Source organism: Stegostoma tigrinum, chromosome 30 (assembly GCF_030684315.1).
Source record: "Stegostoma tigrinum isolate sSteTig4 chromosome 30, sSteTig4.hap1, whole genome shotgun sequence".
In the NCBI taxonomy this organism is placed as follows: Eukaryota; Metazoa; Chordata; class Chondrichthyes; order Orectolobiformes; family Stegostomatidae; genus Stegostoma; species Stegostoma tigrinum.
The window spans coordinates 20,073,687-20,101,492 of NC_081383.1; the positions used below are offsets into that span (position 1 = coordinate 20,073,687).

General features: G+C 42.6%; 1 protein-coding gene across 5 annotated transcripts in view; it reads left to right on the top strand.

The window, feature by feature from the left end:
- Positions 1–27,806, top strand: part of LOC125465721 (phospholipid-transporting ATPase IC-like) — a 118,532-nt gene that overhangs the window by 74,907 nt on the left and 15,819 nt on the right. For all 5 annotated transcript variants that reach the window (XM_048559479.2, XM_048559480.2, XM_048559481.2 and 2 more), the window contains 8 exons: positions 5,115–5,279; positions 9,978–10,089; positions 12,488–12,563; positions 13,682–13,826; positions 16,069–16,345; positions 19,580–19,803; positions 21,547–21,630; positions 27,035–27,280. In XM_048559479.2, the coding sequence (XP_048415436.1) occupies positions 5,115–5,279; positions 9,978–10,089; positions 12,488–12,563; positions 13,682–13,826; positions 16,069–16,345; positions 19,580–19,803; positions 21,547–21,630; positions 27,035–27,280 (1,329 nt within the window). The remainder of the gene's footprint in view (positions 1–5,114; positions 5,280–9,977; positions 10,090–12,487; positions 12,564–13,681; positions 13,827–16,068; positions 16,346–19,579; positions 19,804–21,546; positions 21,631–27,034; positions 27,281–27,806) is intronic.

Here is a 27,806-nt window from a genome sequence, read left to right on the forward strand (position 1 = left end):
GAAGTCCTGTTGAGGTTGTACAGGACATTGGTGAGGCCTCTGCTGGAATACTGTGTGCAGGTCTGGTGTTGCTGTTGTAGAAAGGATATTATTAAGCTGGAGAGGGTTCAGAAGAGACTTACCAGGATGTTGCCAGGTAAAAAGACTTTGAGTTACAAGAAAAGGCTGGATAGACTAGGACTTCTTTCACAGGAGGGTAGAATGTTGAGAGGTGACTTTGTAGAGATTTATAAAATCATGAGGAGTGTAGATAAGGTGAGTGGCAGGTGTCTTTTCCCTACGGTGGGGGATTTCAAACTAAGGGATGTATTTTTACAGTGACAGGAGAAAGATTTAAAAAAGACATAAGAGGAAATTTTTTCTACACACAGTATGGTTCATGTGTGGGACGAACTTCCAGAGGAATTGGTGGATGTGGATACAGTTACTATATTTAAAAGACATTTAGGTAAGTACATGAATAGGAAATGTTTGGAGGGATATGGGCCACGCAGGTCAGACTAGTTTAGTTTGGGATTATCGTTGGCAAGGACTGGTTGAACTTGAAGGGTCTGTTTTCATGCTGTATGTCTTTATGACTCTAATCACCATAGTGAGCACTTGATGACACTGGGATCTGTATCATGTGAAAATTATAAACATTTGTAAGTCAAAGAACAAGCTTCTTGTCGAGATCCTCGCTAATATTCTACTAGTAGTGCAGTACGGAAATTATTGGTCCTGTTGTTTTTTGACAAGGTGGCTGGGGGAATTTGCTGGATGGGCATGGAACCTGTAAGCCCCAGTACAAGTAGCAAATCCATTTGTAGCCTGGCTAGTCATCACGTGTTTACATGTGATCTAAACATGACCAAATCGATGACTTGAATCGAGAATGGGTGAGGAAATTCATGGAGTAAGGAATATTTAAATTTGGACCCCACCACTCTTCTGTCCTACACTGGCCTCCTTACTTGCTCAAAAGGTAGGGTAAAATCAGGGCACGACAAGTCAGCAACTTTTTTCAGTGAGGATAAGTTACTAAGGTCATTTTAACTGAAATTCTGCCAGATCCAGAAAATACGTTAAAATCAGGGCCATCACCAATTCTCGGGTTGGCTGATGAATTTAGAAGATTAGATGGAGGAAGTTGAAGGTTTAAGACCCCTAACATCTGTGGAATCATATGATGCATGTTGTAACAGAACCAGCATACTCATGAGGAATAATTTAAGACTGAAATTAAAAACTATGGATGCTTTGTCTTTTTAAGTACTAATTCTCATGTGAATTGTGAATAATAGGAAATTCTGAGTTTTGCTGAAAATACAACTTTGCTACCTTTTCTCTTAAGTCCATTTTAAGAAAATTATTTACTTGTATACTTCAGTAATCCTTTCTTCAACATAATGTTTAAACATCACCCTCACCCTGACTTTGAGTAACATTTCCAATGTCAGTGGAATAACATCAGTGATAATATGCACAAAGGGGATTTTTTGAAGTACTCCAACTGCTTATCATTTCCACAAGACAGGACATAAATTCTGCGAAGTCACTGTGATGATTGCATTACAACAGATCACAGGAATGAGTTCTCTTCGTGTTGCAGTGTTGCTGGGGTTAGTTTCTTGTGAAAATTCTGATTACGTCAGGTAAAACAAAAATGAAGTAGCCTTAAATGGACATTGAGCAGATCATGTTACAATTTCAAAAACCACAATGGCTCATCTTGGTGTGCTTATTTTCAGCGCAAACACTGGACCCGAGCCCATCGATGCTGTGCCCTTTTCTCTTCGAATGGCTTGAATTCAAATTACAGTAGACCATGCTCTTATAAAGCACTTTAACAGTTTACTATGTTAAAGGTGCTACATAAATACAGGTTAATAAAATGTGAGGCTGGATGAACACAGCAGGCCAAGCAGCATCTCAGGAGCACAAAAGCTGACGTTTCGGGCCTGGACCCTTCATCAGAGAGGGGGTTGGGGAGAGGGAACTGGAATAAACAGGGAGAGAGGGGGAGGCGGACCGAAGATGGAGAGAAAAGAAGATAGGTGGAGAGAGTATAGGTGGGGAGGTAGGGAGGGGATAGGTCAGTCCAGGGAAGACGGACAGGTCAAGGAGGTGGGATAAGGTTAGTAGGTATATGGGGGTGCGGCTTGGGGTGGGAGGAAGGGATGGGTGAGAGGAAGAACAGGTTAGGGAGGCAGAGACAGGTTGGACTGGTTTTGGGATGCAGTGGGTTGGGGGGAAGAGCTGGGCCGGTTGTGTGGTGCAGTGGGGGGGAGGGGACGAACTGGGCTGGTTTAGGGATGCAGTTGGGGAAGGGGAGATTTTGAAGCTGGTGAAGTCCACATTGATACCATTAGGCTGCAGGGTTCCCAGGTGGAATATGAGTTGCTGTTCCTGCAACCTTCGGGTGGCATCATTGTGGCAGTGCAGGAGGCCCATGATGGACATGTCATCTAAAGAATGGGAGGCGGAGTGGAAATGGTTTGCGACTGGGAGGTGCAGTTGTTTGTTGCGAACTGAGCGGAGGTGTTCTGCAAAGCGGTCTCCAAGCCTCCGCTTGGTTTCCCCAATGTGTGGCCTCTACATTGGGGAAACCAAGCGGAGGCTTGGAGACCGCTTTGCAGAACACCTCCGCTCAGTTCGCAACAAACAACTGCACCTCCCAGTCGCAAACCATTTCCACTCCCCCTCCCATTCTTTAGATGACATGTCCATCATGGGCCTCCTGCAGTGCCACAATGATGCCACCCGAAGGTTGCAGGAACAGCAACTCATATTCCGCCTGGGAACCCTGCAGCCTAATGGTATCAATGTGGACTTCACCAGTTTCAAAATCTCCCCTTCCCCAACTGCATCCCTAAACCAGCCCAGTTTGTCCCCTCCCCCCACTGCACCACACAACCAGCCTAGCTCTTCCCCCCCCCACCCACTGCATCCCAAAACCAGTCCAACCTGTCTCTGCCTCCCTAACCTGTTCTTCCTCTCACCCATCCCTTCCTCCCACCCCAAGTCACACCCCCATCTACCTACTAATGTCATCCCACCTCCTTGACCTGTCCGTCTTCCCTGGACTGACCTATCCCCTCCCTACCTCCCCACCTATACTCTCTCCACCTATCTTCTTTACTCTCCATCTTCGGTCCGCCTCCCCCTCTCTCCCTATTTATTCCAGTTCCCTCTCCCCATCCCCCTCTCTGATGAAGGGTCTAGGCCCGAAACGTCAGCTTTTGTGCTCCCGAGATGCTGCTTGGCCTGCTGTGTTCATCCAGCCTCACATTTTATTATCTTGGAATTCTCCAGCATCTGCAGTTCCCATTATCTCTGATACATAAATACAAATTGTTGATTTGTGCTCTAACTCATTAGCACAAGTACCAAGTAATGCAAAGCGCTCTTCTAATTGGAAGTAAATTAATTTAAGAGACACAAGAGCATTTCTGCCTGGAGGATTTCAAAGCAATTTCAAATGAATGTTCCTGGTATTCTGTGGAAAAGTGTTGTTGGTATTGCACGTTCCTTCCTAACATTGGTCTTGGACCTCTTTAATATTGACATCCAGCCTGGATTTAGCTCTACCGTCACTATCTCAGTCTGGAATTAGTTGGGAATCTTATTCTGGGGGCTCGATGCAGCCACCTAAACCAGTACACATGGTGGTAGGCCTGTGAATGTGGGTGATGATGAAAGTGGTTGCCAGTACAGTGACAATGTTTAAAAGACATTTGGATAAGCTCCTAAATAGGAAAGGCTTGGAGGGATATGGGCCAAGTGAGGGCAGTTGGGACTGGTTTAGTTTGGAAACATGGTTGGTGTAGACTGATTGGACAGAAGAGTCTGTTTCTATGCAATATGACTCTATGTATGTTTATCAAAGAACAAAGAGTACCAATAAGGGAATAGCAGAGGAACAGGCCATTCAGCATGCACAGACTCATGACTCCTTTCCAAAATATAACCCTGTTACTTGTATGTGGTTTGTATACCACTATTCCCTGCCTATTCATTTATCTGTCAAGATGCATCTTAAATGTTGCCATTGTATCTGCTTCACTGGATCATATATCTCTGGACCATTTGGCAGTTGCTTTTATGTCAGTTGCCTGCATCACCTCATTCACGTGCAAGAAAAAGCAGCATATTGAAATGACAGGGACCCTGCTTTACAGCTACAAGTCAGCATGCACTGGTAGATACATAGCATGGTATCCATCAGAAACCTGGATCTCCTCCCGTGCTCGAGGGTGAAGGGGCATAGGGTGAATGATTCCTATGGTGCCCAAACCTCTCTGTAGTTCTCCAGTGTAGCCATTCTGAAAGTTTCTCTGTCCCATTTATTAATGGGTTTACACCAACCATTTTGAAAGTGAATGTGATTTTTGTAAAAGGCTTCATGAAGGCATCTTGTTAACATTAGTGATTCAGGATTGTCTCTTCTCCATAAGGCTTGAACAAATCAAAGCCTCAATCTTGACATCTTGCTATGTTTGAGTACTGCACCTGCTCGAGGGGTTAGTTCTTTGTTGATTAAAAATTGAGTCATTGTGCCTTCCTGGAATATTCCATATTGGAGTGGAGCAAGGAGTAACAGAACCCATCAATCTTTCTGTCAGCCGATTTTGAATGACACTAAGACACAGCTCATCTCACTGCTCTGCTGAGGGACATTAAAAACAGCAAGGCCTTTACACATAGAAACACAAAAAACATCTGGGATAGAAGGATACCATTCAGCCCATTGCATCTGTACCAGTTCTGCTTTAAAACAAAGCGTTGCATAGCATTAAAATCTTTCCTTTGCCAAAACTCGTTCTTTTTAAATGATTCAAGTACAATTTAAAATATTTCATACAATTGTCAACATAATTTGAAAAGTCTAATCTTAAAGATGTATTTCTCCTGGTGTACTGTAAATATTTTTCATTATAAATGGGTTAGCATTTCAGCATAAATATTAGAAAGAGCATCCCTTGCTTATGAAATATTGTCGAGGTGGACAGCATAGGGAATACTGTATCTTCAATAATCTTTTCACACATAAATTGTGACATAAATCAATGCTAGCTTGAAGGTAAGCTTCATTTGCCAGGACTGTGTTGTGAAAATTGATATGCTTTCTGCAGTACTTCGCTGCGGAAACACTGCGGACATTGTGCCTGGCATACAAAGAAGTGGAGGAAAACTACTTCAAAGACTGGAACCAAAGGCACCATAAGGCTAGCGTCGTTCTGCAGAATCGTGGAAGGTTGCTCGATGAATTGTATGAAGAAATAGAAAGAGATCTAGTGGTAAGCCGTAGGCTTTATTAAATAGATATGCCTGGAAGAGGTGTTTGCAAGTCAAACCCTGTCATTTGCTAACTAATAGAAACAATAATGGCTGTTGCTACCAGACTAAGAGCCTGTCGCTTTTGAGCATCATTATTTATATATAGCCGATAGGATGCTTTCCAAGTTAACCTTTTGCGAGGAGAAGCTCATTATTTAGACCTTTAATAATAGTGAAAGAAATACAGAGCTTGATGCTACGAATGTACATCTACATCAATGCAGGAGGTACCCGTACGGCCAAGGCTAATGTTTAAGCTGAAAATATGCAGTGGCCAGTTTCCGGCCGAGTTATACCCCATCCTCTCATTACCAAATGGATCACTAGAAGACATGGCACACCAATACCCTTCTGTTCAAATCCTTGCATAGCCTCACCATCCTTAAATCTGTAACATCTGCCAATCCTGCAACCCTTGAGAATACTTTATTTTACCAATTCTGATCTCTTCATTTACTTCTGTCCTTAGTGGCTATGTCTTAGCTGCCTAGGTTCTAAGGTCAATTTCCCTAAGCTTCCTTTACCGTCAGTGTTTCTTTAAGATGGTCCTTTCAAACCTAACTCTTTGACTAAGCTTTGCTACCCGTCTTCCCGTCTTAATACCTCCTTACACTTGCTGTCAATTACATCTGGTTATTTTTCTGTCGAGTGCCTTGGGGCACTTTATGAAGTTACAGATGCTATAAACAACCTGTGCAGAGTGTGAGAGCTCAGCTTTCCCTTCAGTAATCTAATTGGTTTTCATAAATGACACCTTCCTTCCTTATCATCTTATTGCTAAATAATGTATTAAATATGTAACAAGGATCAGTACCAGTTTGAATACACTTCATCTGAAACCTACTGATAATTGGAGAACAAATCTCTATTTGCTTCAACTGAAAGTATAACAATTTCTTTTAAAAGTCTCACCTTAAGAATTAATTACATGTCTTTGTATTTCAGGCAAACTGTAGTGTGGGTGCAAACGCATCGAACATCAATTAATTTGAACATCAGTGAAATTAACATCTTCACTGTTAATTTATTTTTGTAAATGACTAATTGGCTTAAATATTTCGATTTATAGTGCTGTAATATGAAGTCTGTGAAGCCCCATTGAAGCTGCAAAATGTTGAGTCAGAGTATGAGATTAAACTCCTTTTCTAAGCATTCATTCACAAGATGTGGGCATGTCTGGCTGGACCAGCATCTGTTGCCCATCCCTAATTGCCCAGAGGGCAGTTAAGAGTCAACTACATTGCTGTGGGTCAGGAGTCACATGTAGGCCAGACCAGGTAAGGATGGCAGTTTCCTTTCCTAAAGTACATGAGTGACCAGATGGGATTTTCTTGACAAATGACAATGGCTTCATGTTCATCATTAGACGCTCCATTCCAGGAGTTTGTTGAATTCAAATTTCACCATCTGCTGTGGTGGGATTCAGAACATTATCTGAGTCTCTGGATTAACAGCCCAGAGATAATACACTAGGCCATCACCTCCCTGAGTTGTGTTCTGTATTGATGTAATGAGGTCTGTTTTGCAACACCATCAATGGACCTTACTTGATCTCTCCTGAATCTTCCAGTTCAAATAAACAAGCTGATTTAGTGGTGTGAGATAACAAGGTGTAGAGCTGGATGAACACAGCAGGCCAAGCAGCATCAGAGGAGCAGGAAGGCTGACGTTTTGGGCCTAGACCCTTCTTCAGAAAAGTTTAGTGATGTGTTTGGAGAGTAATTCCATTCAAATTCTGGATAGTACAAAGAGACTGCAAGATCAACATTAATTAAGTGGAATGAAAACTGAAAGTGCTGAAGAAACATAGCCGGTTAAACAGCATTAGTGGGGAGAGAACATTCCAGGTCCTTTCTCTAGAACTGATAAAAGTCATAGATCTGTAAATATTCGGTTTGAATCTCTGCCCAGATGTGCTGCCTGATTTCCTGGGTTTTTCTAGAACTTTCTGTTTTTATTTGAGGTTTCCAGCATCTTATAACCTGCTTTTCATTTCATGTATAAATTAAGGAGACATTTTTGGGCTTGTAACTTCGGAGGAAATCATTAATGTCATAAAGACATTTACTCCCAGCTGAGGCTTTGTTCCAAGGGTAATTGTTCTAGATATTCACCCAAGTGACTGTTATTCATGTGTGAACCTTGATGCTGGGGATTGGATTTTTAACTCACAAGTGGGAGTTTCCAGGGTGAAAGAAAGACGTTTCTCTGGATTCAAGCTGAATTTAAAACCAGGGCCGGCTTGTATTTTTTTTCTCTCTGTTTCCTGGATAGTGCCAGCCAGATTGAAGGGGTGGGAGGGGTTGGTTTATGATACTAGGCCTCATCCAGGGAGTGGAGAGTATGGAAGGGTTAAAGCTGAGGGCTGAGTTTGAAGGATGGTGGTGTGAGGGGCGTGAACTGCAGGCAACGGGGGAGCAATGGCCTAGTGGTACTATCATTGGACTGTTAATCCAGAGATCCAAGTAAAAATTCTGGAAAGCTGTGTCCAAATGCCACCACAGCAGATGATGGAATTTGAATTCAGTCAAAATATGAAATTAAGAGTCTAATGATGACCATGAACCTGTTGTTGATTGTCAGACAAACCCATTTGCCTCACTAATGTCCTTTAGGGACAGAAACTGCCATCCTCACAGGTAGCGCAGTGGTTAGCTTTGCTGCCTCATAGTGTTAGAGACATTGGTTCAGTTCCAGCCTTTGGTAACTGTCTGTGTGGAGTTTGCACATTCTCCCTGTGTCTGTGTGGGTTTCCCTTTGGTGCTGCAGTTTTCTCCCACAGTCCAAAGAAGTGCAGGTTAGATGGATTGGCCACGCTAAATGCAGGGTTGTGGGGATAGGATGGGGAGCTGAGTTTGGGTAGGACGTTGATTGAAGGGTCATCACGACCTCAGTGGGCTGAATGGCCTCTTTCCACACTGTAGGAATTCTATGATTTTTGGGGGAAAAGCCTTCTGGTTCAGTTTGATCCTTTTGGGAAGGAATTTGACATCCTTATCCAGTCTGACACTTAAATAGGGATGGACAATAAATGTCAGCAACAACTGTTTTGTCATAGAACATAGAACATTACAGCACAGTACAGGCCCTTCGGCCCTCGATGTTGTGCCAACCTGTCGTACCAATCTGAAGCCCATCTAACCTACACTATTCCATGTACGTCTATATGCTTGTCCAATGATGACTTAAATGTACTTAAAGTTGGCGAATCTACTACCGTTGCAGGCAAAGCATTCCATTCCCTTACTACTCTCCGAGTAAAGAAACTACCTCTGACATCTGTCCTATATCTTTCACCCCTCAATTTAAAGCTATGCCCCCTCGTGCTCACCGTCACCATCCTAGGAAAAAGCCTCTCCCTATCCACCCTATCTAACCCTCTGATTATTTTATATGTCTCAATTAAGTCACCTCTCAACCTTTCTTCTCTCTAATGAAAACAGCCTCAAGTCCCTCAGCCTTTCTTCATAAGACCTTCCCTCCATACCAGGCAACATCCTAGTAAATCTCCTCTGCACCCTTTCCAAAGCTTCCACATCCTTCTTATAATGCGGTGACCAGAACTGTACGCAATACTCCAAGTGCGGCCGCACCAGAGATTTGTACAGCTGCAACATCAATGAAGAACAGAAAAGTCTTTGTAGTGCAGGTTGTAAGTCTCATGAGGGAGATTGGGGTGTCTGATCCTGATAGGTAGTGAAGCAGGACAGAGGAAAAGAATCTGTGGGTGCTGTCTTTTATATAGGGGATAAATTAAGCAGTGGAGAAAGATGAAGTTATGATGAAATATTTAAACTTTGAACTCACACCTTGGGCATTGCCTGCCCCTCATCCCACCTCCATTAACTTCCCTGTCTTTAACCTCCCAGCCAACCTGTACCTGCTGTCCTCTGGGGTTAAAATTCCCTCTTGCCGACAACAAGGCTTCAGAAGGCTCCCCGACTAGGGGAGCATCACAGAGGAAGCCAAAGCTTTTCACCTGATGTCCACAGGCATGCAGTTTCAGCAGAGGCGCAGGTAGTGTTGAAACTCTGTATAATTTTCCTCTCTTGGTCCTCTGGGCACTGAGGCCAATTACAGAACCCCAACATAAATCCACCTAATCCAGATCCGGCTCCAATCCAAGTAAATCATTGGGTCAGATCCCACAGCAGGGATGAGGGGTTGCTAAGGGAAGCTAAAATCAAATCATAAAGAGAATGCAAAAAGATAAGAAAAACTGTCAGACAATTCTGAATGTTACAAAATTCTAGTCTAACAATAACAATCTTTATAGAATCCTTACAGTGTGGAAACAGACCATTCAGTCAAACAAGTCCACACTATCCCTCCGAAGAGCATCCCACCCAGACCCATTCCCCTAATTTTCCATGTCTAACCCCAACTTCGCTGGGCCCTATGGGCAATTTAGTGCTGCCAGTCCACCTACCCTGCACATCTTTGGATTATGGGAGGAAACCCACGCAGACACGGGACAATGTGTAAACTCCACACAGCCTAAGGCTGGAGTCAAACCCAGGTCCCTGGTGCTGTCAGGCACATTGCTAACCACTGAACCACAGGGCCAGTCATGGTTCTCCATTATAGATGCTTATTTTGAGTATAATCAGTTGAAGGCCTTTGCTTAAGTGAAGTTCATTTTTGCATTTATATTACAGCTTATTGGAGCCACTGCTATTGAGGATAAATTGCAAGATGGAGTCCCTGAAACTATTCAAAACTTGAAGAAGGCGGATATTAAAATCTGGGTACTGACTGGAGACAAGAAAGGTGCTGGAATCATCAAAATTTACTTAAATATAAGTTTTAAACAATCCTCTCCACTTGTCTAAGATTTCGTTGAGCCATTCACCTCCTCATGCTTTTCAACAGCCACCTGGATATAGAATATAGAATAGAATCCCTACAGTGTGGAAACAGGCCCTTTGGCCCAACAAGTCCACGCTGAACCTCAGAGCATGCCACCTAGACCCATCCCGCTACAACCAACCTAATCTACACCTCCCTGAACACTATGGGCAATTTAGAATGGCCAGTCCACCTACCCTGCACATCTTTGGACTGTGGGAGGCAACTGGAGCACCTGGAGGAAACGCATTCAGACACGGGGAGAATGTGCAAACTCCACACAGTCAGTTGCCTGAGGCTGGAGTTGGACCTGGGTCCCTGGTGCTGTGAGGCTGCAGTGCTAACCACTGAGCCGGTGCTGCCCCCAAACCAATCCCTCCTGGGTTTGCTTTGTGATTATTCTGAATGTTGTTTATTGTTGGCTAATATTAAGCCACAAGGCATGTTACAGAATGGTGGAAATGTCACTGGATTTAGCAACTGAGAGACCCAGGCTGATGGGTTTGAATCTCACTGGTGCCCAGGTGTTACTTAAAATTAATTAGTGAAACTGGAATTGAAAGCAATATTGCAGCCTGAGTCAGAAGGTTGTACATGAAAAGAGCCTTTTTCTTTCTGGAAGGCAGATCAAGCTTTGCCTAAGGACAACTAGCTGTTCTCATTATCCATACAGGCCTGGATAAAGTGACTAATCACATGGCTGGGCAGGCAGTTGGATGTTGGCTCTGTCATTGACTCAAGGAGCCAAACATCCAGGAAATAGATTTACGGGCGCTTGGCCAGACAGGAACTAATTTTCTTGACCCAGGACCATCACAGTTTTGTAGCTTCCCAGTAATTCCAGGACCCCTCCATCGACTTCACTCTGTAGCTTCAACCATCATAAGAATACAAGGAATAGGAACAGGACTAGGCCATCTGGTCCCTCGAGCCTCCTGTTCCACCATTCAGTAAGATCAAGGCTGATCTATTTGTGGACTCTGCTCCACTCACCCACTCATTCAGTGTGACTCTTATTTCCTTTATGGTTTGAAAATCTATCTTTGCTTTGAAAACATTCAACGAGGTAGCTTCTCAATTGTTTCACTGGGTAGGGAATTCCACAGATTCACAACCCTTTGGATGAAGAAGTTCCTCCTCAGTTCAGTGTGAAATCTGCTCCCCCTTTATTTTGAGGCTATGTCCCCTAGCGCTAGTTTCACCCACCAATGGAAACAACCTCCCTGCTTCTATCTTGTCTATTCCCTCATATTTTTATGTTTCTATAAGATCCCCTTCGTTCTTCTAAATTCCAATGATTGTAGTCCCAGTCTACTCAATCTCTCCTCATAAAGCAACACTGTCAACTCCAGAATTAACCTAGTAAACTTTGTTTGCAGCCCTTCCAGTGCTAGTATATCCTTTCTCACATAAAGTGATACAACTGGATCCCATCAAATAAGTGGAGCTGCATGAACAAAAATCTTAAAATTCCATCCAATAAACGTGAACAAAATGATGAGTGAAAAATCGTTGTCACCACTTCCCAGCCACTCCCCGTCCTCAGCATTAATAACCATACTGTAACACCATTGCTGTCTTGTCCACACACTGTCTACCTCAACGCACCTTACTGCCCCAGATTTGCCAATTGTGGTTGAACAGTTTCTAGTAGTTGTTGTACATGACTTCTCATTTCCTGTTGTTCTGCTATTGAATCCACAATTGCTCCAACACAAAATAATGCAACAGGTCAGGTCTCTGTTCATCAACATAAGCTAAAGTCTTAATATGTTTAGGCCTAAACAACATTTCTGATCTGAGTTCAAAATGGCTGCTAACTTAAACCTGGTTTATACAGGCTGATTTTGATCCTTTGGGGCTGTTGCTGTGGTACCCAAAATCTCAAAGAATCCCAAGCATTGCCCCTAGGCACTTCACTCCCATGTCAATGGTACATGGAGGAACAGTGCTATTTGGGAGGAGGAGAGAGCAAGACCATCGTCCTACCATTGCAAAATCGAGACACAATGGAGGCATCATCTTCAGGCTTGGAGATTGTTTGGAGTGTGTGACCATGGTATAAGATATGAATTTGAGCATTGTTCCATCCCCAACATAGAAATTGTTACAGCTGCAGTGCAGAGTTGAAACCCACAGAAGAAAGCAGTCGCTGCTGATGTGGGCAAATACATATTATCAACATCAGAATTTGAGTCATTGAAGGTTTTGGGGAAATTATGTGATCCTGAGGTACCTACTCGGTAAGCAACAACACTTTCTGGAAAAAATAGCAATTAGCTGGTTTTAATTTCATTAATTTTTTTCTCGTCTTCAACAGAAACAGCAATTAACATTGGATATTCCTGTAAGTTACTCACAGACCGAATGGAGCTTTTTGATGGGCATGATATCAGGTCAGTAATGAGGAATGGCGTTCCTTGTTAATGAATCACTTCAGCAGTGTGATATGACTGCCATGTTGTAAGGTATTTTCCAATTTAAATAGCCTTGGCAATGTGGGGCAGTATCAAAGTAGGGGGCGGGGGGTCTGTTGCTATGACATTGCTATGTCTAACTAGTACCGAGTGAGCCAGGCCTGAGGCATCTGAGTGGGAATCTCCCCATCCTAGCCTGGCCTGCTGTGGGTGACTCAGTGTGAGCCAGCGAGAGATGACTGGAATCTGGTGCTTCTTATGCTAGGGCCTACATCCAGCCTTTGGAATGCACACTGAATGAGCTGGAGTAATTCATGGAACCATTATTACACAGGAAGGGGAGGTGATCACCCAGTGATATAATGGCAGTATCACTGGGCTAATAATCCAGAGGCCCACATTAATGTTCTGGGCAGATGAGTTCGAATCCCACTGGGGCAGATGGTGATAATTGAACTTGATTAAACATTTGGAATTAATAGATAGTAACCATTTTTGTAAAGAGTACTGTTTAAGGCGAGGAAATCTACTTGCATGTGACCATTCAGCAGTGTGGCTGACTCTAAACTGCCCTCTGAAGGTGCATAGCAAGCCATTTCATTCAAGGGCAATTAAGGATCGGCAACAAAAGCTGACCCAGCCAGTCACATTCCATGAATGCATGAAAGAAAGGGTCAAATTGTGTTAGTTCCCAATTATATGACAAAACCTTTCTTTTTAAGGCCTGCGTATGATATGATCATTTTAAAGATTATTGCTAACATTATGGCAACATAAGAGCGCACTGTCTTGCTCTGCCCCCTTCCTTGTGAGCTGCTTTCTTTTCCGATTGTGGCCTGGGTTCAAGTCCTGCCAGTTCTAGATTTGTGTCAGAAAACATCTGAACAGGTTGATTGGAAAATATCTAAGGACCGTTTGGGATGATAGGAATGTTCAGTAGCTCATTCACTTTGTCATGTGTAACCCTTTAAATGGTGACTGGTCAGCATGTTTTACACACGTCTGACTTAACGTGCAAGAGCGTGAGCCAAGGGATCTTGTGTGAGATGTGAGCCAACAGTAACACAGTGCACATTTCTATCATTTCATCACCTCAGCAAAGCCTTGGAGAAGTTACAGAAGAGCAACTACATGCACAAAGATAACAACATTGAAACCATTTCTGGGGCTATAAGCAACAGCGAGCAACCTGACTTGCTCTCGTGTGACAACAAGGCACTAATTATCACGGGAAGCTTTTTGGTAAGCTACATGTTTCTATGTCATCGTTACTTCCGGACTCATTATTATGGGATGTTTTATCAAACGTTAGCAATTGTGTTACGTGCAGATCTTAATAGTGACCAGGAAAATGGGAGCATTATGCATCTTCTAATGGATTTTGCTGAAACACTCTCACAGAACATGGCATGCCATGTAGCATCACCAAGGTCTGCAGCTGAGACCAAGCAGACAGAGTGACACGAGTGAGATAATTACATTAATGATTGAAACTGATTGACAGGGAGCTGTGTAGATTTCAGGTTTAATTCCTGGGATTACAGAGCTATGCTCTGACGTCAGAGCTGGCAAAATGGACCTTTGTTCTCTGGCGTTTAAACAATGAGAGGTGATCTCAATTAAAATGCTAAAAATTGTAACAGTCATGAAAGGGCACATGCTGAGGTGCTGGGCTGGATTTTCCCAGGCTTAGCCATCCTGACATTGGGTTGGACTTAGTGTCAAGAATCCAAAATGGTTGTGGCTGATGAGCCTGGACGTAACCAATGAAGAGGTGGCAGATCAGGGAGTGACGTTAAAGCTGCCAACACAGTTTTCCCACTCTGAAGAATCTAGAACATGGGGCCTCAGTCTCATAAGGGGCTACCCATTTATGATTGAGATGGGGAAAAATTTCTTAACTCCCTGCTTCTGTGGAATTCTCCACCTAAGATCAGTGAATGCTCAGTTGCGTAGTATACTCAAGAGTGGGATCGATAGATATTTGGTTACTAAGAGAGTGGAGGGATAATGGGTTAGAGCAGCACTGTGACGTTGAGCTCAATGATCAGCCACAAGCTCTCTGAATGGTGGAGTAGGCTCAAGGGGCTAAATAGCCTACTCATGCTCCAATGTCTTAATACTTTATTATAATGTAGTATTGGAATGGGTTGTCCGGTATTTCTCATTATGTTTGATTTCTCTAACTGCTTTTGCTGCATTTTGCTCCAAAATTGAGATTCAATTGAAGTGAATTCACACTTTGCAAAAAGTGCAATTGAGCCAGCGGCTCACATTAGTGACATGGTGGGATGTTACATTGCTGTGATTGTAACATCTGTTGGATACCAATGGAAAGGTCGATCTTCTTGTGAAAACCTCTTCAAATAAAGCTGTGGAGATCAGTTATTGTGCTGGGGCACTGGCGACACAGTGACACTGCAGCTCCTGGGATTTGTATTACTGATTGCTGAGAAATTGCATAGGATACACAACTTCAGACAATAAGATTTCACTATATCTTCAAGAGAGGTAGAAAACCCACCACCACCATATAATCTAATGTCAGCTATTGAACCCACTACAATATGTGCAATGATGTTACAAGAGGTAACTGTATATCCGTGGATGATCAATCCTTGTAGGTCCTTGTGAGTAAATGACTGGCCAAGTCCCCTCCTTCTATTAGCAATCAGTGCCCTCAACAGGAACATTTATATGTTCCTTCACTGGTGCATAGCATGTTACACTGGCAGGTGTTATTGTCCTCTAAGTGTTCTCCATAATATTCTGTGCCCAATGGAGTGTTGGGGTCTTTCATTAAACCATGGAGCAAAAGCCTTCTCTTTTATAATGTACCTTCTGTGCATTTCTCAGGCCATAGTCACTCACATTTTTCCTTATCTTACCCTGCACCATCTCCCATTATTCCCTTTATACATATCCATTTCCTGGCCTAAAATCAGCTTTCATTTCTTTTTATATTAGCATGTTATCAGTTTTTTTTAAACTGTTGGGGCTGGTTGTGATGGTTAGATGTTCACATTTTTTGATTAATTTGTTGAAATGTAAGTATTTCATTGAGACCTACTAGTTTTTTGTTTGCATTCTAGCACAAGAATTTTATGATTTAATGCAGCTTTAGAGTGTGGTTGTCTGTTGTGCTTAGCTGTCTTTTGTTCTCTTCACAGCTAGACTTGAAGGTGTTGCTTTCAGTCATATTCCAATGTTGTCTGTGAAAGAGCAGTTTATTACCTTCCTACCAGGTTACTTTGAAAGGTCTCTTGGTCTTGCAAAACACCTTCGTCAATTTCAAATTTGATTAAGTTTATCAAATGTATACACTTTGACTTGTTCGTTAGCGATCATGGGCTGCTGGTGAAAGACAGCAGGGAAAGTGCTATGGAATATTGCCTCACACTGGTGAAACTTTTAATTACAAATATCAATTCTATTTAAACCGCGCTTGTTGAATTTGAAACTCTGTTTTCCAAATTACATTTAGAACAAGTTCACAACAGGCTTGAAGGAATCAAAACAGAAGAGGAGATCCTACTGGAAGTTGAGAACTGCTGTTAACCCAACATCAAGAGAGGACGTTGACTATGAAGAGGAGGCTCATGAGAGAGCTTTTGTAGAGCTGGCCTGCCGATGCAAGTCTGTCATTTGCTGTCGTGTCACTCCCAAGCAGAAAGCCATGGTGGTGCAGCTGGTCAAAAAGTACAAAAGTGCCACCACGCTGGCCATAGGGGATGGAGCAAATGATGTTAACATGCTGAAAAGTAAGAATAGACTCACAAAGAGAAGGCACAGCTAGGATCCAAAGCCATAGAGCAGTTATAGAGTCATGGAGTCACAGAGATGTACAGAATGGAAACAGACCCTTTGATCCAACTTGTCCATACTGACCACATATCCTAAATTAGTCTACTTAACTGGTTAACTGATCAGTCAGTTAACTTCAGTTATTAATCAGGTGACTGTGATTTTAAGGAAGATCAGTGTGAGTATTAGGAGTGAAGGAGGTGATGGGTGAGAATGGGACAATATGGGGGGAAGATGGGGGGAAGTAGGGGGGGAATGGAAAGCCATCCCAGTGCGATATCCACAGGAACCTCAATTGTGTGTCCTGCCTGGGTGATCGGAGTCTAATTTGGTGAGAAGAGCTGGCAGACAGGAGCAGAAATTCAGGTGATGGGGGAGAAACAAACTAAAGGCTATGAAGAGGGAACAGGGAATGAGGAGGTCATTCACTGAGGAGTTTTGTGCGGAAAGAACCACTAGCACCAAGCATTAGAATGATAGCATGAACCTGATGGGCTGAATGGCCTCCTTTTGTGCTGTAACATTCTAATATTCTGTGACTACAACTGTCAGCAATAATGACAGCATATTTGAGAGACATGGAGCATTTAAAAGAGCACGAACACTACCAAACTCGTACCCAGAACTGGAAAGGTTCTGTGAGCCTCTGAGATAACATATTAATATTGGCTGATTGATTTCAGATCCCTCTGATTTATTACTAAAATACAAAAATGTAATGTTTTGTAGTTGTACAATTGGATGCAGGCAGATTATATTAACAGAATGCCACAGCTGAATGTGGTCCTCAATTCTTATGGATTCAGACATTAATCCTCCTATTGCTCACCACATCCTGCAAACTTACTGGTTCCAAAAACTGCTAGGGAATCACGTAACTTAATTTTCCATTACTCAAAGACATTAGTTTTTAAAGCGATTTCAATGTCTTTGCCACCAGTTCTGAAATCTAATTTGACATATTGATCGTTCGTCAAGAGAAGAACTTCCTCACACCAAGTCGAAATTTTTCTTTTATGAGTTTGAACCTTTTGTCTCTTAACCCTGCACTCCCAAATTTTACTTTGATTCATTGACATCTTTTACTTTTTCCATTATGGTTGAAATACTTTGTTAATTTCTCATTAAGCAAGGCCTAGACTTAAATATTGGTCTCAAACTCCAGTACTGAATCATGTCCAGGTTATGTATGTGTAGTGACTTGGAGACAGAAAGGACTGCAGATGCTGGAAGCAGACTCCTTTGGTGTGAAGCTGGAAAACAGCATCTGAGGAGCAGAACAGTCAACATTTAGGGCCAATGAAAGGTTTCCTCCCGCAAGGTTGACTTTCCTGCCCCTCAGATGCTGTCTGTCTGACTTGCTGTGCTTTTCCAGCTTCACGCCTATGTAGAGTGTTTACTGGAACTGTGCTGCCACCTGGTGGCTTCTTAAAAAATATTTTTACAACACATTGAACTCAAATCTTCAGAAAAGTTTTTTTTAGGAAACTTTTGGTTATAAAAGCTAGGGTTAAAAAATCCAATCTATTCCAAATGTTTTTCTTTTTTAAGGGTAATTGAAAGATTTCATTTAAAACGGTCAGTGAAACCAGACAGAAATATATAAAAAGATGTGATTTAAGATTTTGAGAGATTGAAAGAGAAATCTGTCCTGAATTATGCTGCTTGAATGGGTGATAACATTCTGAGACTTAGTATTAGAAACCTGCTGTGATATTCTAGCAGGTTAATGTTGTTTGGTGAATGTCACACCAGTCCTTTTATTGTAATAAACAGGCAAATCAGGTTTTTGTGAGGTTTTCTATTTAACATGTCACTGGGGCCCGGAAAGAGAGCTTAAAGTTATCATCATTGCAATGGAGGATTACTTAGCTTAGTAATAACTTGGTGTCAGTGAGTTTCACTATATTCTAACAAAGACATGAAACCAGTTTAAAATGGTGATTGTTTTATATTGTTATATTAATATTGTTAGCCCTCTTTCCTAGATAAACAGCAGTTCTGGCTCCTCATCCAAACAGTTTCTATGGTTAATGCAAATTTTGAAGTGACTGTATTCAGAGATAGCTTCATCCTCAATCAAAATGTCAAGCATTTGACTGAGAAAGGATCCCAGAAAAGTGAAACAGAGGTTGGGGTGGTGGAGGGAGAGACAGTGATGGACAGGGGCTGTGGTGGGAGGTGTGGGGGTTTGACAGGTGGTGATCAGAACAGGAGATTGTCGAAACAGGACAATCAGAGTTTCCTCCACTCTAAACTTAAAAGGAAGGAACTTACTTCTGTGTATTTTACGGCTATTTAGACAGACAGACAGATGAACAGGTGGAGAACACAGGGATATAGACCATGTTGAGGTAAGTGGTATTAATTAGGAATGGTATCATAGTCAGCAAAGACATTGTGGCCAAGGGGCCTGTTCATGTATTGTACTGTTCGATGTTCTATTGTTGGGCAATCCAATCCCATGAGTTTCCTACCTGGGGGCATTGTGTTAACATGATTCCTGCCTTGACTGACTGACCTTTTCTTCTCCTCCCTCGCCATCCCCTGTTCTTGATTATTAAGGCATTAAGGGAGAAGGCAGGAGAATGGGGTTGTGAAACATAGCCCTGATTTGACAATAGGAAAATAATATTTAAGGAGACTACTTTAAACTTGCAATCAGCCTCACTTTTCAAAAACATAATATTTTGTTTTGCTCCTTATCATAAATGGTATCATGATCAAATGGTGGAGCAGACTCAATGGGCTGAACGGCCTAATTCTGTTTCTATGGCTTAAGGTCTTACTGTCTTTTCCACTAGAACACTAAGTATTTTTCCCTGCCCCTGCGCAGTCCCAATAAGTTCAGTTCTTTTGTCTTGCTAAATAATAGCAGCCGTAATTTGCAATATTCATTTATTAATATGTGGTTCCTTTGGAGCAAGATATCTATAAAAGATGAAAAATAGAGTGGCTGATTGGACAAAACCCCAAGATCATTCATGATCTAGTTCCAGGTCGACTCTGTCTTCACAATATTGGGTTGGCTGCCCAGCAGGAGGTGCAAGTGAGCTGACCTCTCAAATGTCAGTAAGTTTGACTGCCACAGTCAAAAGAAAAATGTCACTCCAGAACCTGTGAATGGTTTGAGATTGAGTCTGCCTCTGTGCACAGTGAGTGATTTTATAAACTGTTGTGTCTTTTCCCAGCGGCGCATATCGGAGTTGGAATCAGTGGACAGGAGGGCATGCAGGCTGTTTTGTCCAGCGACTACTCAATCGCTCAGTTTCGCTACCTTGAGCGGCTCCTTCTAGTTCATGGACGATGGTCTTACTTAAGGATCTGCAAATTCCTGAGATATTTCCTGTACAAGACGTTTGCATTTTCCTTTGTCCAAGTCTGGTTTTCGTTCTTTTGTGGATTTTCTGGTCAGGTAAGTATAAATGTCTCAATGTTGTTGTTTTGCTAACCTGAAATTCCGATTCAGGTGGGATGTATGGGATTTATGAGTGGCAGCAGATAGAGGCTGTGTTTGAGAGCTTTCTGGATCAGGAGACATCTGATTTCAGAGAACCAAAACTCGACATGTTTGTCTGATGTCAAATCAGGCTTGTTTCACAATATGGAAGGAATACTTAAGGAAATTATTTCACTCTTGCAATCTTGACCTCCACTGAGGTTATATCATAAACTATCTGAGAGGGACCTGGCCCCCCTCAGCTCACCCATGCCAACCAGCTCCCTCCCCAGTTTCCTGGGTTTTTGGTGGGTACACATGGCTGATATTCCCCAAATTATGAAAAGCCCAGATGTGCAGACTCTGATTCCTGACCCCACAAATGTTGGTGGGCTTGGAGATGTGGCTAGCCTGGATTTTAAATGAGGAAGATTGATCTTGCTTCTCCTATTCCAAAGGCCTGGTGGTTGTCCTCTAAGGGCACCATTTCTATCTTCAGCTCGTTGAACTCTCCCCTTAGAAAACAGGAAAACCAGCCTCTTGGAGACTTACTAAGCACACCACCCAGTGTCTAAAGGAAGTAATGCTGTCCTACACTGACAACATCTCTCTGTTGAGGAGCTGTTAAGATCATAGAGATTTTGCAGCACGGAAAAAGACCCTTTGGCCCATCGTGTTTGCGCCAATCATCGATCGTCTTGAATCACAGAATTCCTACAAGGACAGAAGCAGACCACTTGGCCCATTGAGTCGACACTGACTCTCCAAAGAGCATTCCACCCAGAACCCCCTACCCTGTCCCTGTAACCCTGCATTTCCCATTGCAAATCCAGCTAGCCCGCACGTCCCTGGACACTATATGGACTGTGGGAGGGGAACCTGTAGCACCTGGAGGAAGCCAACATAGACATAAAGAGAATATGCCTACTCGAAACTGACAGGCACCTGAGGATGGATTCGAAACCAGGTCCCTGGTGCCAACCACCGAGTCACTGTGCCACCCCGTCTTTTCCATTCTCATCCCATTTTCCAGCACCTGGCCCATGGTCTTGTATAATATGGTTTTTGACATGCTCGTCTAAATACTTAAGTGTCTCGAAGGTTCTCGAGTCTGCCTCCCTTCAGACAGTGAGTTCCAGATACCCACTACCCGCCAGGTGAAAAAACTCATTCCCCAAATCCTCTCTAAATCTCCTGCTCCTTAACTTACATCTAGGCTTCGCTGGCGAATGACCCATCTACTAAGAGAAGCCATTTCTCCCTATCTATGTCCCTCATAACTGTGTACATCTCAATCAGGAACCCCCCCCCCCCCCCCCCGCCACCTCAGCATTCTCCCCCCTACGAAATATAACCAGCCTGTCTAGTCTGCTGTCAGAGCTGATATGGTGATTATTATTAATTATTCAATTTTTTCTGCTGTTTTTAAATTCTATCAACGTTAAATTCATCATCGGTATGTTGTTTCACAGTGTAAGTGATTCTAAGGTATGAATTGTAGTGGATATATTTCCAAAGGTGTTCCTTCTCTGTTAGAAACTATAGAAAACAACTGAAATGCAAAATGTGTTCAGCCCTGCCCTGTGTTCTATTGAAGACACAGTTTGTCAATTAATCTAAATTTACATCAAAATAGGATAACTTTAACTTGCTTCGCGTCAGCTTGTTCCTTAACCAGCGCAGTAACCATCAGAATCCTGATCTTTGTTTTCTCCAAAGTCTGTCTTCGAGCAGTGGTGCATCTCCTTCTACAAAATTGCCTACAGCTGGCTGCCTGTCCTCCTGCTGGGAGCACTCGATCAGGTAAGGTGACATTGAGTTTCTGGGGTCGCCAGATTCCAGAAATGAAAACACCTGGAATTCTGCAACAGAATGAGTGATATCCTAGCACTGGGAAGAAAATTGTAACACATTGCTGAATTATGCCAAGTCATCAGCACAGAAACAGACCATTAAATCCAACTGGCCAAAATCACAGTCTGTTTTCACAGAGGACTCTAACGACCTCTTCGCATGTTGCTACCCACCCCTGTATTTCTTCATTCCCAACTCGAGTTAATGTACAATTTCACACAGTTGGTAGCTTAGTGGTTACATTGCAGGATTAGTAATCCAGACACCAAGGTTAATGCTCTGGGAGCACTGTTTCATGTCTCACCTGGGAGCCAGCCCTTGATTAATTAATAAATCTGGAATTGAAAGTTAGTTTCAGTAATCATGAGCATAAAACCATTGTTGATCGTTGTATAAATCTACCTCATTCACTGATACATAGAACATAGAACATAGAAAAGTACAGCACAGTATAGGCCCTTCGGCCCACGATTGTTGTGCAGTGGAATAATCCTAATCCAAAAATAAAATAACCTAACCTATATTCCCCTCAATTCACTGCTGTCCATGTGCATGTCCAGCAGTTGCTTAAATGTCACTAATGACTCCGCTTCCACGACTACCACTGGTAAACTATTCCATGCACTCTCAACTCTCTGGTTGGAGAACCTCCCTCTGACGTCTCCCCTATACCTTCCTCCTAACACCTTAAAACTATGACCCCTCGTGGCAGTCAATCCTGCCCTGGGGAAAAGTCTCTGGCTATCGACTCTATCCATGCCTCTCATTACCTTGTACACCTCAGTCAGGTCACCTCTCTTCCTCCTTCTCTCCAGAGAGAAAAGTCCGAGCTCAGTCAACCTCTCCTCGTAAGACAAGCCCTCCAGTCCAGGCAGCATCCTGGTAAACCTCCTTTGCACCCTCTCCAAAGCCTCCACATCTTTCCTATAATAGGGCGACCAGAACTGGACACAATATTCCAAGTGTGGTCTCACCAGGGTTTTGTAGAGCTGCAGCAAAAGCTCGCGGCTCTTAAACTCGATCCCCCTATTAATGAAAGCCAAAACACCATATGCTTTCTTAACAACCTTATCCACCTGGGTAGCAACTTTGAGGGAGCTACGCACTTGAACACCAAGATCCTGCTGTTTCTCCACACTGCCGAGAATCTTGCCTTTAATCCTATATTCAGCATTTAAGTTCGACCTTCCAAAATGCATCACTTTGCATTTATCCAGGTTGAACTCCATCTGCCATTTCTCAGCCCAGCTGTGCATTCTATCAATGTCTTGCTGATGCCTGCAATAGCCCTTGATACTATCAACGGCACCTCCAACCTTTGTGTCATCAGCAAACATACTGACCCACCCCTCAACCTCCTCATCCAAGTCATTTATAAAAACTACAAAGAGCAGAGGCCCAAGAACAGAGCCCTTTTAGGAAAGAAGATCTGCCACACTTGTCTGGCCGACAAGTGACTCCAGAACCACAGCAATGCAGTTGAGTTTTAATTGACCTCTGAAGTGACCCAGCATGCCACTCTTTCCATGGGCAACTAGGGAGTGATGCCCACATGCCATGAAAGAATTAAAAGAAATTCAAACCTCAGAGAGTCATAGAGCTGTACAGTACAGGAACAGACCCTTTGGTCCTACTCATCCACGCCAACCAGATCTCATTTAATCTAGCCCCATTTGCCAGTATTTTCCCATATCCATCTAAACCCTTCCTATTCTTTTATCCATCCAGATGCCTTTTAAATGTTGTAATTGTACCCGTCTCTAGCACTTCCTCTGGCAGCTCATTGCATACATTCATCGCGCTCTGCGTGAAAAAGCTGCCCCCTTAGATCCTCTCCACCAGTGTTATCTCTTTCAACCATCCCATGTTACAGTGAGCTTCATGTTCTTACCACTGGTTAAAGAATTTCCTCAGAAATTCTTCTCTCATACTCATACTCCCTTACAATGTAACCGAACTATTTAGTTGTTTATCCTAGCCTTCAAAACATGTAAAAAGTGAGAAAGTAAAAACCCTCTAGTAATTGTCCACATTCTTTAATTCTTTTTCTAATCATGACACTGCATATAACACACGATGATGGCAATATTTCTCATGGTTTGTGTACTCTGTCGCATCTCAAACTAAAAAACTGTAAGGATTGCCATCCAGTTTGACTCCGTTCCCAGGACAACTCAAAGGAGATGTTCTGCTTTGCTAGCATTCTCGTGCATGTGGTCAGTGGTAGATCCACCTCACTCAGTGGTGGATGAGTTTCCACTGTTAGCGTAAATAATTGAACAGTCGGCAATGTCTGGAAGACACTTCATTTTAGGCCCAGAGGCTTGGGAAGAGAAAACGTAGTTAAAAAGTAGAGTTGAATGTCAATGCTCAGATGGATCCATCAACTTCCAAAATAGAAGGAAAGTTAATCTGTGCGCACAGATCGCCAAAGTGGAAGGATCTCGACTAAATATAGTCTGTTAATTGCTAATCTGATGTGGATAAACGTATTGTTCACTTCTAGCACTTTCCCAGTTATACTGATGATGTGGAGGTGCTGGTGTTGGACTGGGGTTGAGATGGTCAGAAATCACATGACGCCCGGTCAGAGTTCAGCAGGTTTATTTGAAAACACAAGCTTTTGAAGGGGCTACGCTCCAAAAGCTTGTCTTTTCAAAGAAATCTGTTGGACTGTTACCTGGTGTCGTGTGATTTCTGACCCAGTTATTATACTGCATATAGAGTCATAGAGTCGTACAGCTTGGAAATTGACTCTTCAGTCCAACCAGCCCATGCTGAACATAATCCCGAACTAAACAAGTCCCAACCTGCCTGCTGCTGGCCATATCTCTCCAATCCTTTCCTATTCATGTACTTATCCAAATGTCTTTTAAATGTTGTAACTGTACACACATTGCACCGCTCCCTCAGGAAGTTCATTCCACGCATGTGAATCACTCTCTGTGTAAAAAGAATTGCTCCTCGTCCTTTTTAAATCACTCTCCTCTCACCTTAAAAGTGTGTTGCCTCGTCTTGAAATCCCCCATCCTAGGGAAACCTCTGACACTTGTGATTGCTGCCTATTCCCTTATAACATTGATTTTATTTTCTTGCTTATTTCTCCATAAATAATTGAGCAATTGGAAAGAAATCACTGGGTGTGATCCAGTTGGTGAGAGTTGTGTTTTGATTTTCTGCTGAAGGTGCGTTAGTTCCCTGACGTAACTCCGGAGCACTGGGACGGAACATTCAGTGGGAACAGTGCAGCAGGCTTCCCACACATCCCATCAATTCAGGAATAGTCTGCTGGTAGGAACATAAGGCATTTAAAATACATGCCCAGAGTTGTGTGGATGCCTTATTCACATGCAAGTTGCATGAAAATCCCACATCCTGTGTAAGAAACAGATAAGAACCTGAGAGGACTTAATACGAAGGATGCTGAGATGATGTTTCTGACTGTGGAGTGAGTCTAGAACTAGGGGCCGATTAAAGTGAGGTTTCCCACTTAAGACTGAGATGATTTTTTTTGACAATGAAACCAGCACATCCACAGATACAGTGAGCTAAATAGCCTCTTCCTACACTGTAACAATTCTCTGAGATGGGAACAACGATTCATCAGTTGGTTTCGTCCATGCAGGATGGATATATGATGGGAAGATGTTCATGAGGTGGGGGTAATTGTAATTGAACTCTGTTGGCAACAGACCCTGATCTAATTGAGCTAAGTTGACCACTTCACACTCTGACTAATTTCACTCTCCGTTGACTTCAGTGTAGACTGTGGGAGGGTGTAGAGCAGGCAGTTGACCTGAAGCTAATACCTTCCCATCTGTGAGGTTAGGTTAAAATTACCCCTATTATATTTTCAATGTAACTCCCCTCGGAAGTCACGGCTGACTTACAGATGGAGCGTGATTTGGATATCAGTAGGAAAATTGGTGCATTCTCCTTTCAGTGCATCTGCTGGCCAAAATGATTCAATGTGAAATGTTCTTTGAGACATATTGATCCAACAAGGCAGGGCATCCCAAACCTTTTTGTGATGGATGGGACCTCCCACAGCAGATGGCAGTGCTGTTGGAGGGCGCTGAACAAGGGAGCTGCAGTGTTAACGTTTCGGGTCTGGTGACCCTTCCTCAGAACTGAGTTCTTTCTCAGTTCTGAGGAAGGGTCAGTGGACCCGAAACGTTAACTCTGTTTTCTCCTTTACAGATGCTGCCAGACCCGCTGAACTTTTCCAGCACCTTTTGTTTTTGTTCCTGATTTACAGCGTCCGCAGTTCTTTGGGTTTTTAAGGGAGCTGTAGTGTTGGGACTGGCACCAGCATGTGACGTTGATGAGAGCTAGGGCAGCTCGAGGAGTCTCATTTGAGAAGGAAAGTGCTTTTGGTGGAGAGAGGGCTAACGGCACAGGATAGGAGTGAGAAAAGGAATCCTTTCCCCTGTGTAAACCACACGCTCATTGCAATTTTTTAAAATCCATAAGTGCTCTTATACATAATTGAATGTGTTTCTTTTTCCCATCACCAAATCACCAAAACTTTTTCTACTATCTGTTAATGGTTGCCAGTAAATCACCCACATGGTCAGTTGAATGTTTACATGCAAATCTTGCACGTGGTCATTCTTTGTATATGGTGTAAATCTTTGTTTATCTTTAACTTCCCTGCCAGTTTTTAATGGCTAGCTAACATTGGAGTAAAGAATCGTTGCTTCATGAGCTTTGAGTCCTCTGTGTCTTAAAATCTCATTTGTGTGACCACGTTTTAATGCCTCATATTTGGTGAACCCACAGAATGAAAACCTTGGAGGATGGTATGGACAGAGTTGCTAACATTCAGGGTAGTGTTTAAACTTCTCGGATACAGATATAAAGATAGCTAAGACATTGAGCATTTTGCAAACTTTGTTGCTGGCCAAGATTTGCCCTCACAGATCGTTTGATGAAACCACACCCACTGACCTAAAAATCCACCTGCATTTAAAGGGGCCATGCCTCTGATGCAAGACTGTTCAAAGTCTCTACACCATATCTGCCATTGCTATCATAGAGTTTATGATGCCAAATGGTCATCATGTGACCCCACTATGGATTGCAAGCCACCCACTCTATTAAGTAAGGTGCAGCTTGTGTGTAAGCCATGAGTAATGTCATTCTGCTGAATTGGTTGTATTGCCCACATCAAACCATTTGCTGTATAATGATGTTGGAGCTCTGAGACTACAACTTGAACTCAATCACTCTAGATAATGAAGAAATATTGGTATAATATTTTGTATTAAATCAAGTTTTAGCTTATTAGACACCTCAACGCTCTAATCTGATGATTTCCTCTCTTCCTGTGTTTGTACTTTTGGCATTACAGGATATAAGTGACGATCTGAGTGTCAAGTGTCCGAAACGCTACAAAATTGGACAACGGAATGAGCTGTTCAATTACAGGATCTTTTTAATTACTCTATTTCACGGCCTTCTCAGTTCAATAGTTATATTTTTTATACCATATGGAGCATTCTTGGGCATTGCAGGGAAAGATGGCAAAGTAGTCTCAGATTACCAGTCTTTGTCAACAACTGTTGGCACTGCTGTGGTGCTATCTGTTAATGTAGAGGTAAGTCCATAATTTAATCTTTGGCTATCCCAGGGTTATGTAATAGAATGTACATTAATGACCATCTGTATTAAGAATCCTATTAAAAAATACCTTTTTGAAGTTGAAACTGGCTGACCAATTGAGCCACGGGTTCTATAAACTTTGATCTGTGGATCACCTGAGTGAGGTGGACAAAATAATGCAGAAGATGGTAGTTGTAATGGATTAATAATCTGGAAATCTCGAATTGAAAACCCATAATAGTGACCATGAAATGATCATTAATTAATTGTTGTAAAATCCAGTCTGGTTCACTAATGTCATTTCAAGACAGGAAATCTCTCACCTTCACGCAGTCTGGAGTACTTATGACTCCAAATCCACAGCAATTTTAACTGATCTCAGAAATTCCTGATGAAACCGCTTGGTTCAAGGCAATTAGGGACAGGCCAAAAAAATGCTGACCTTGCTAATGATGTCCATTTTCTATCAAAGAATAAGCTTATTGAGCTAGACTGGGCTTATGAATAGGTAACATAGACAA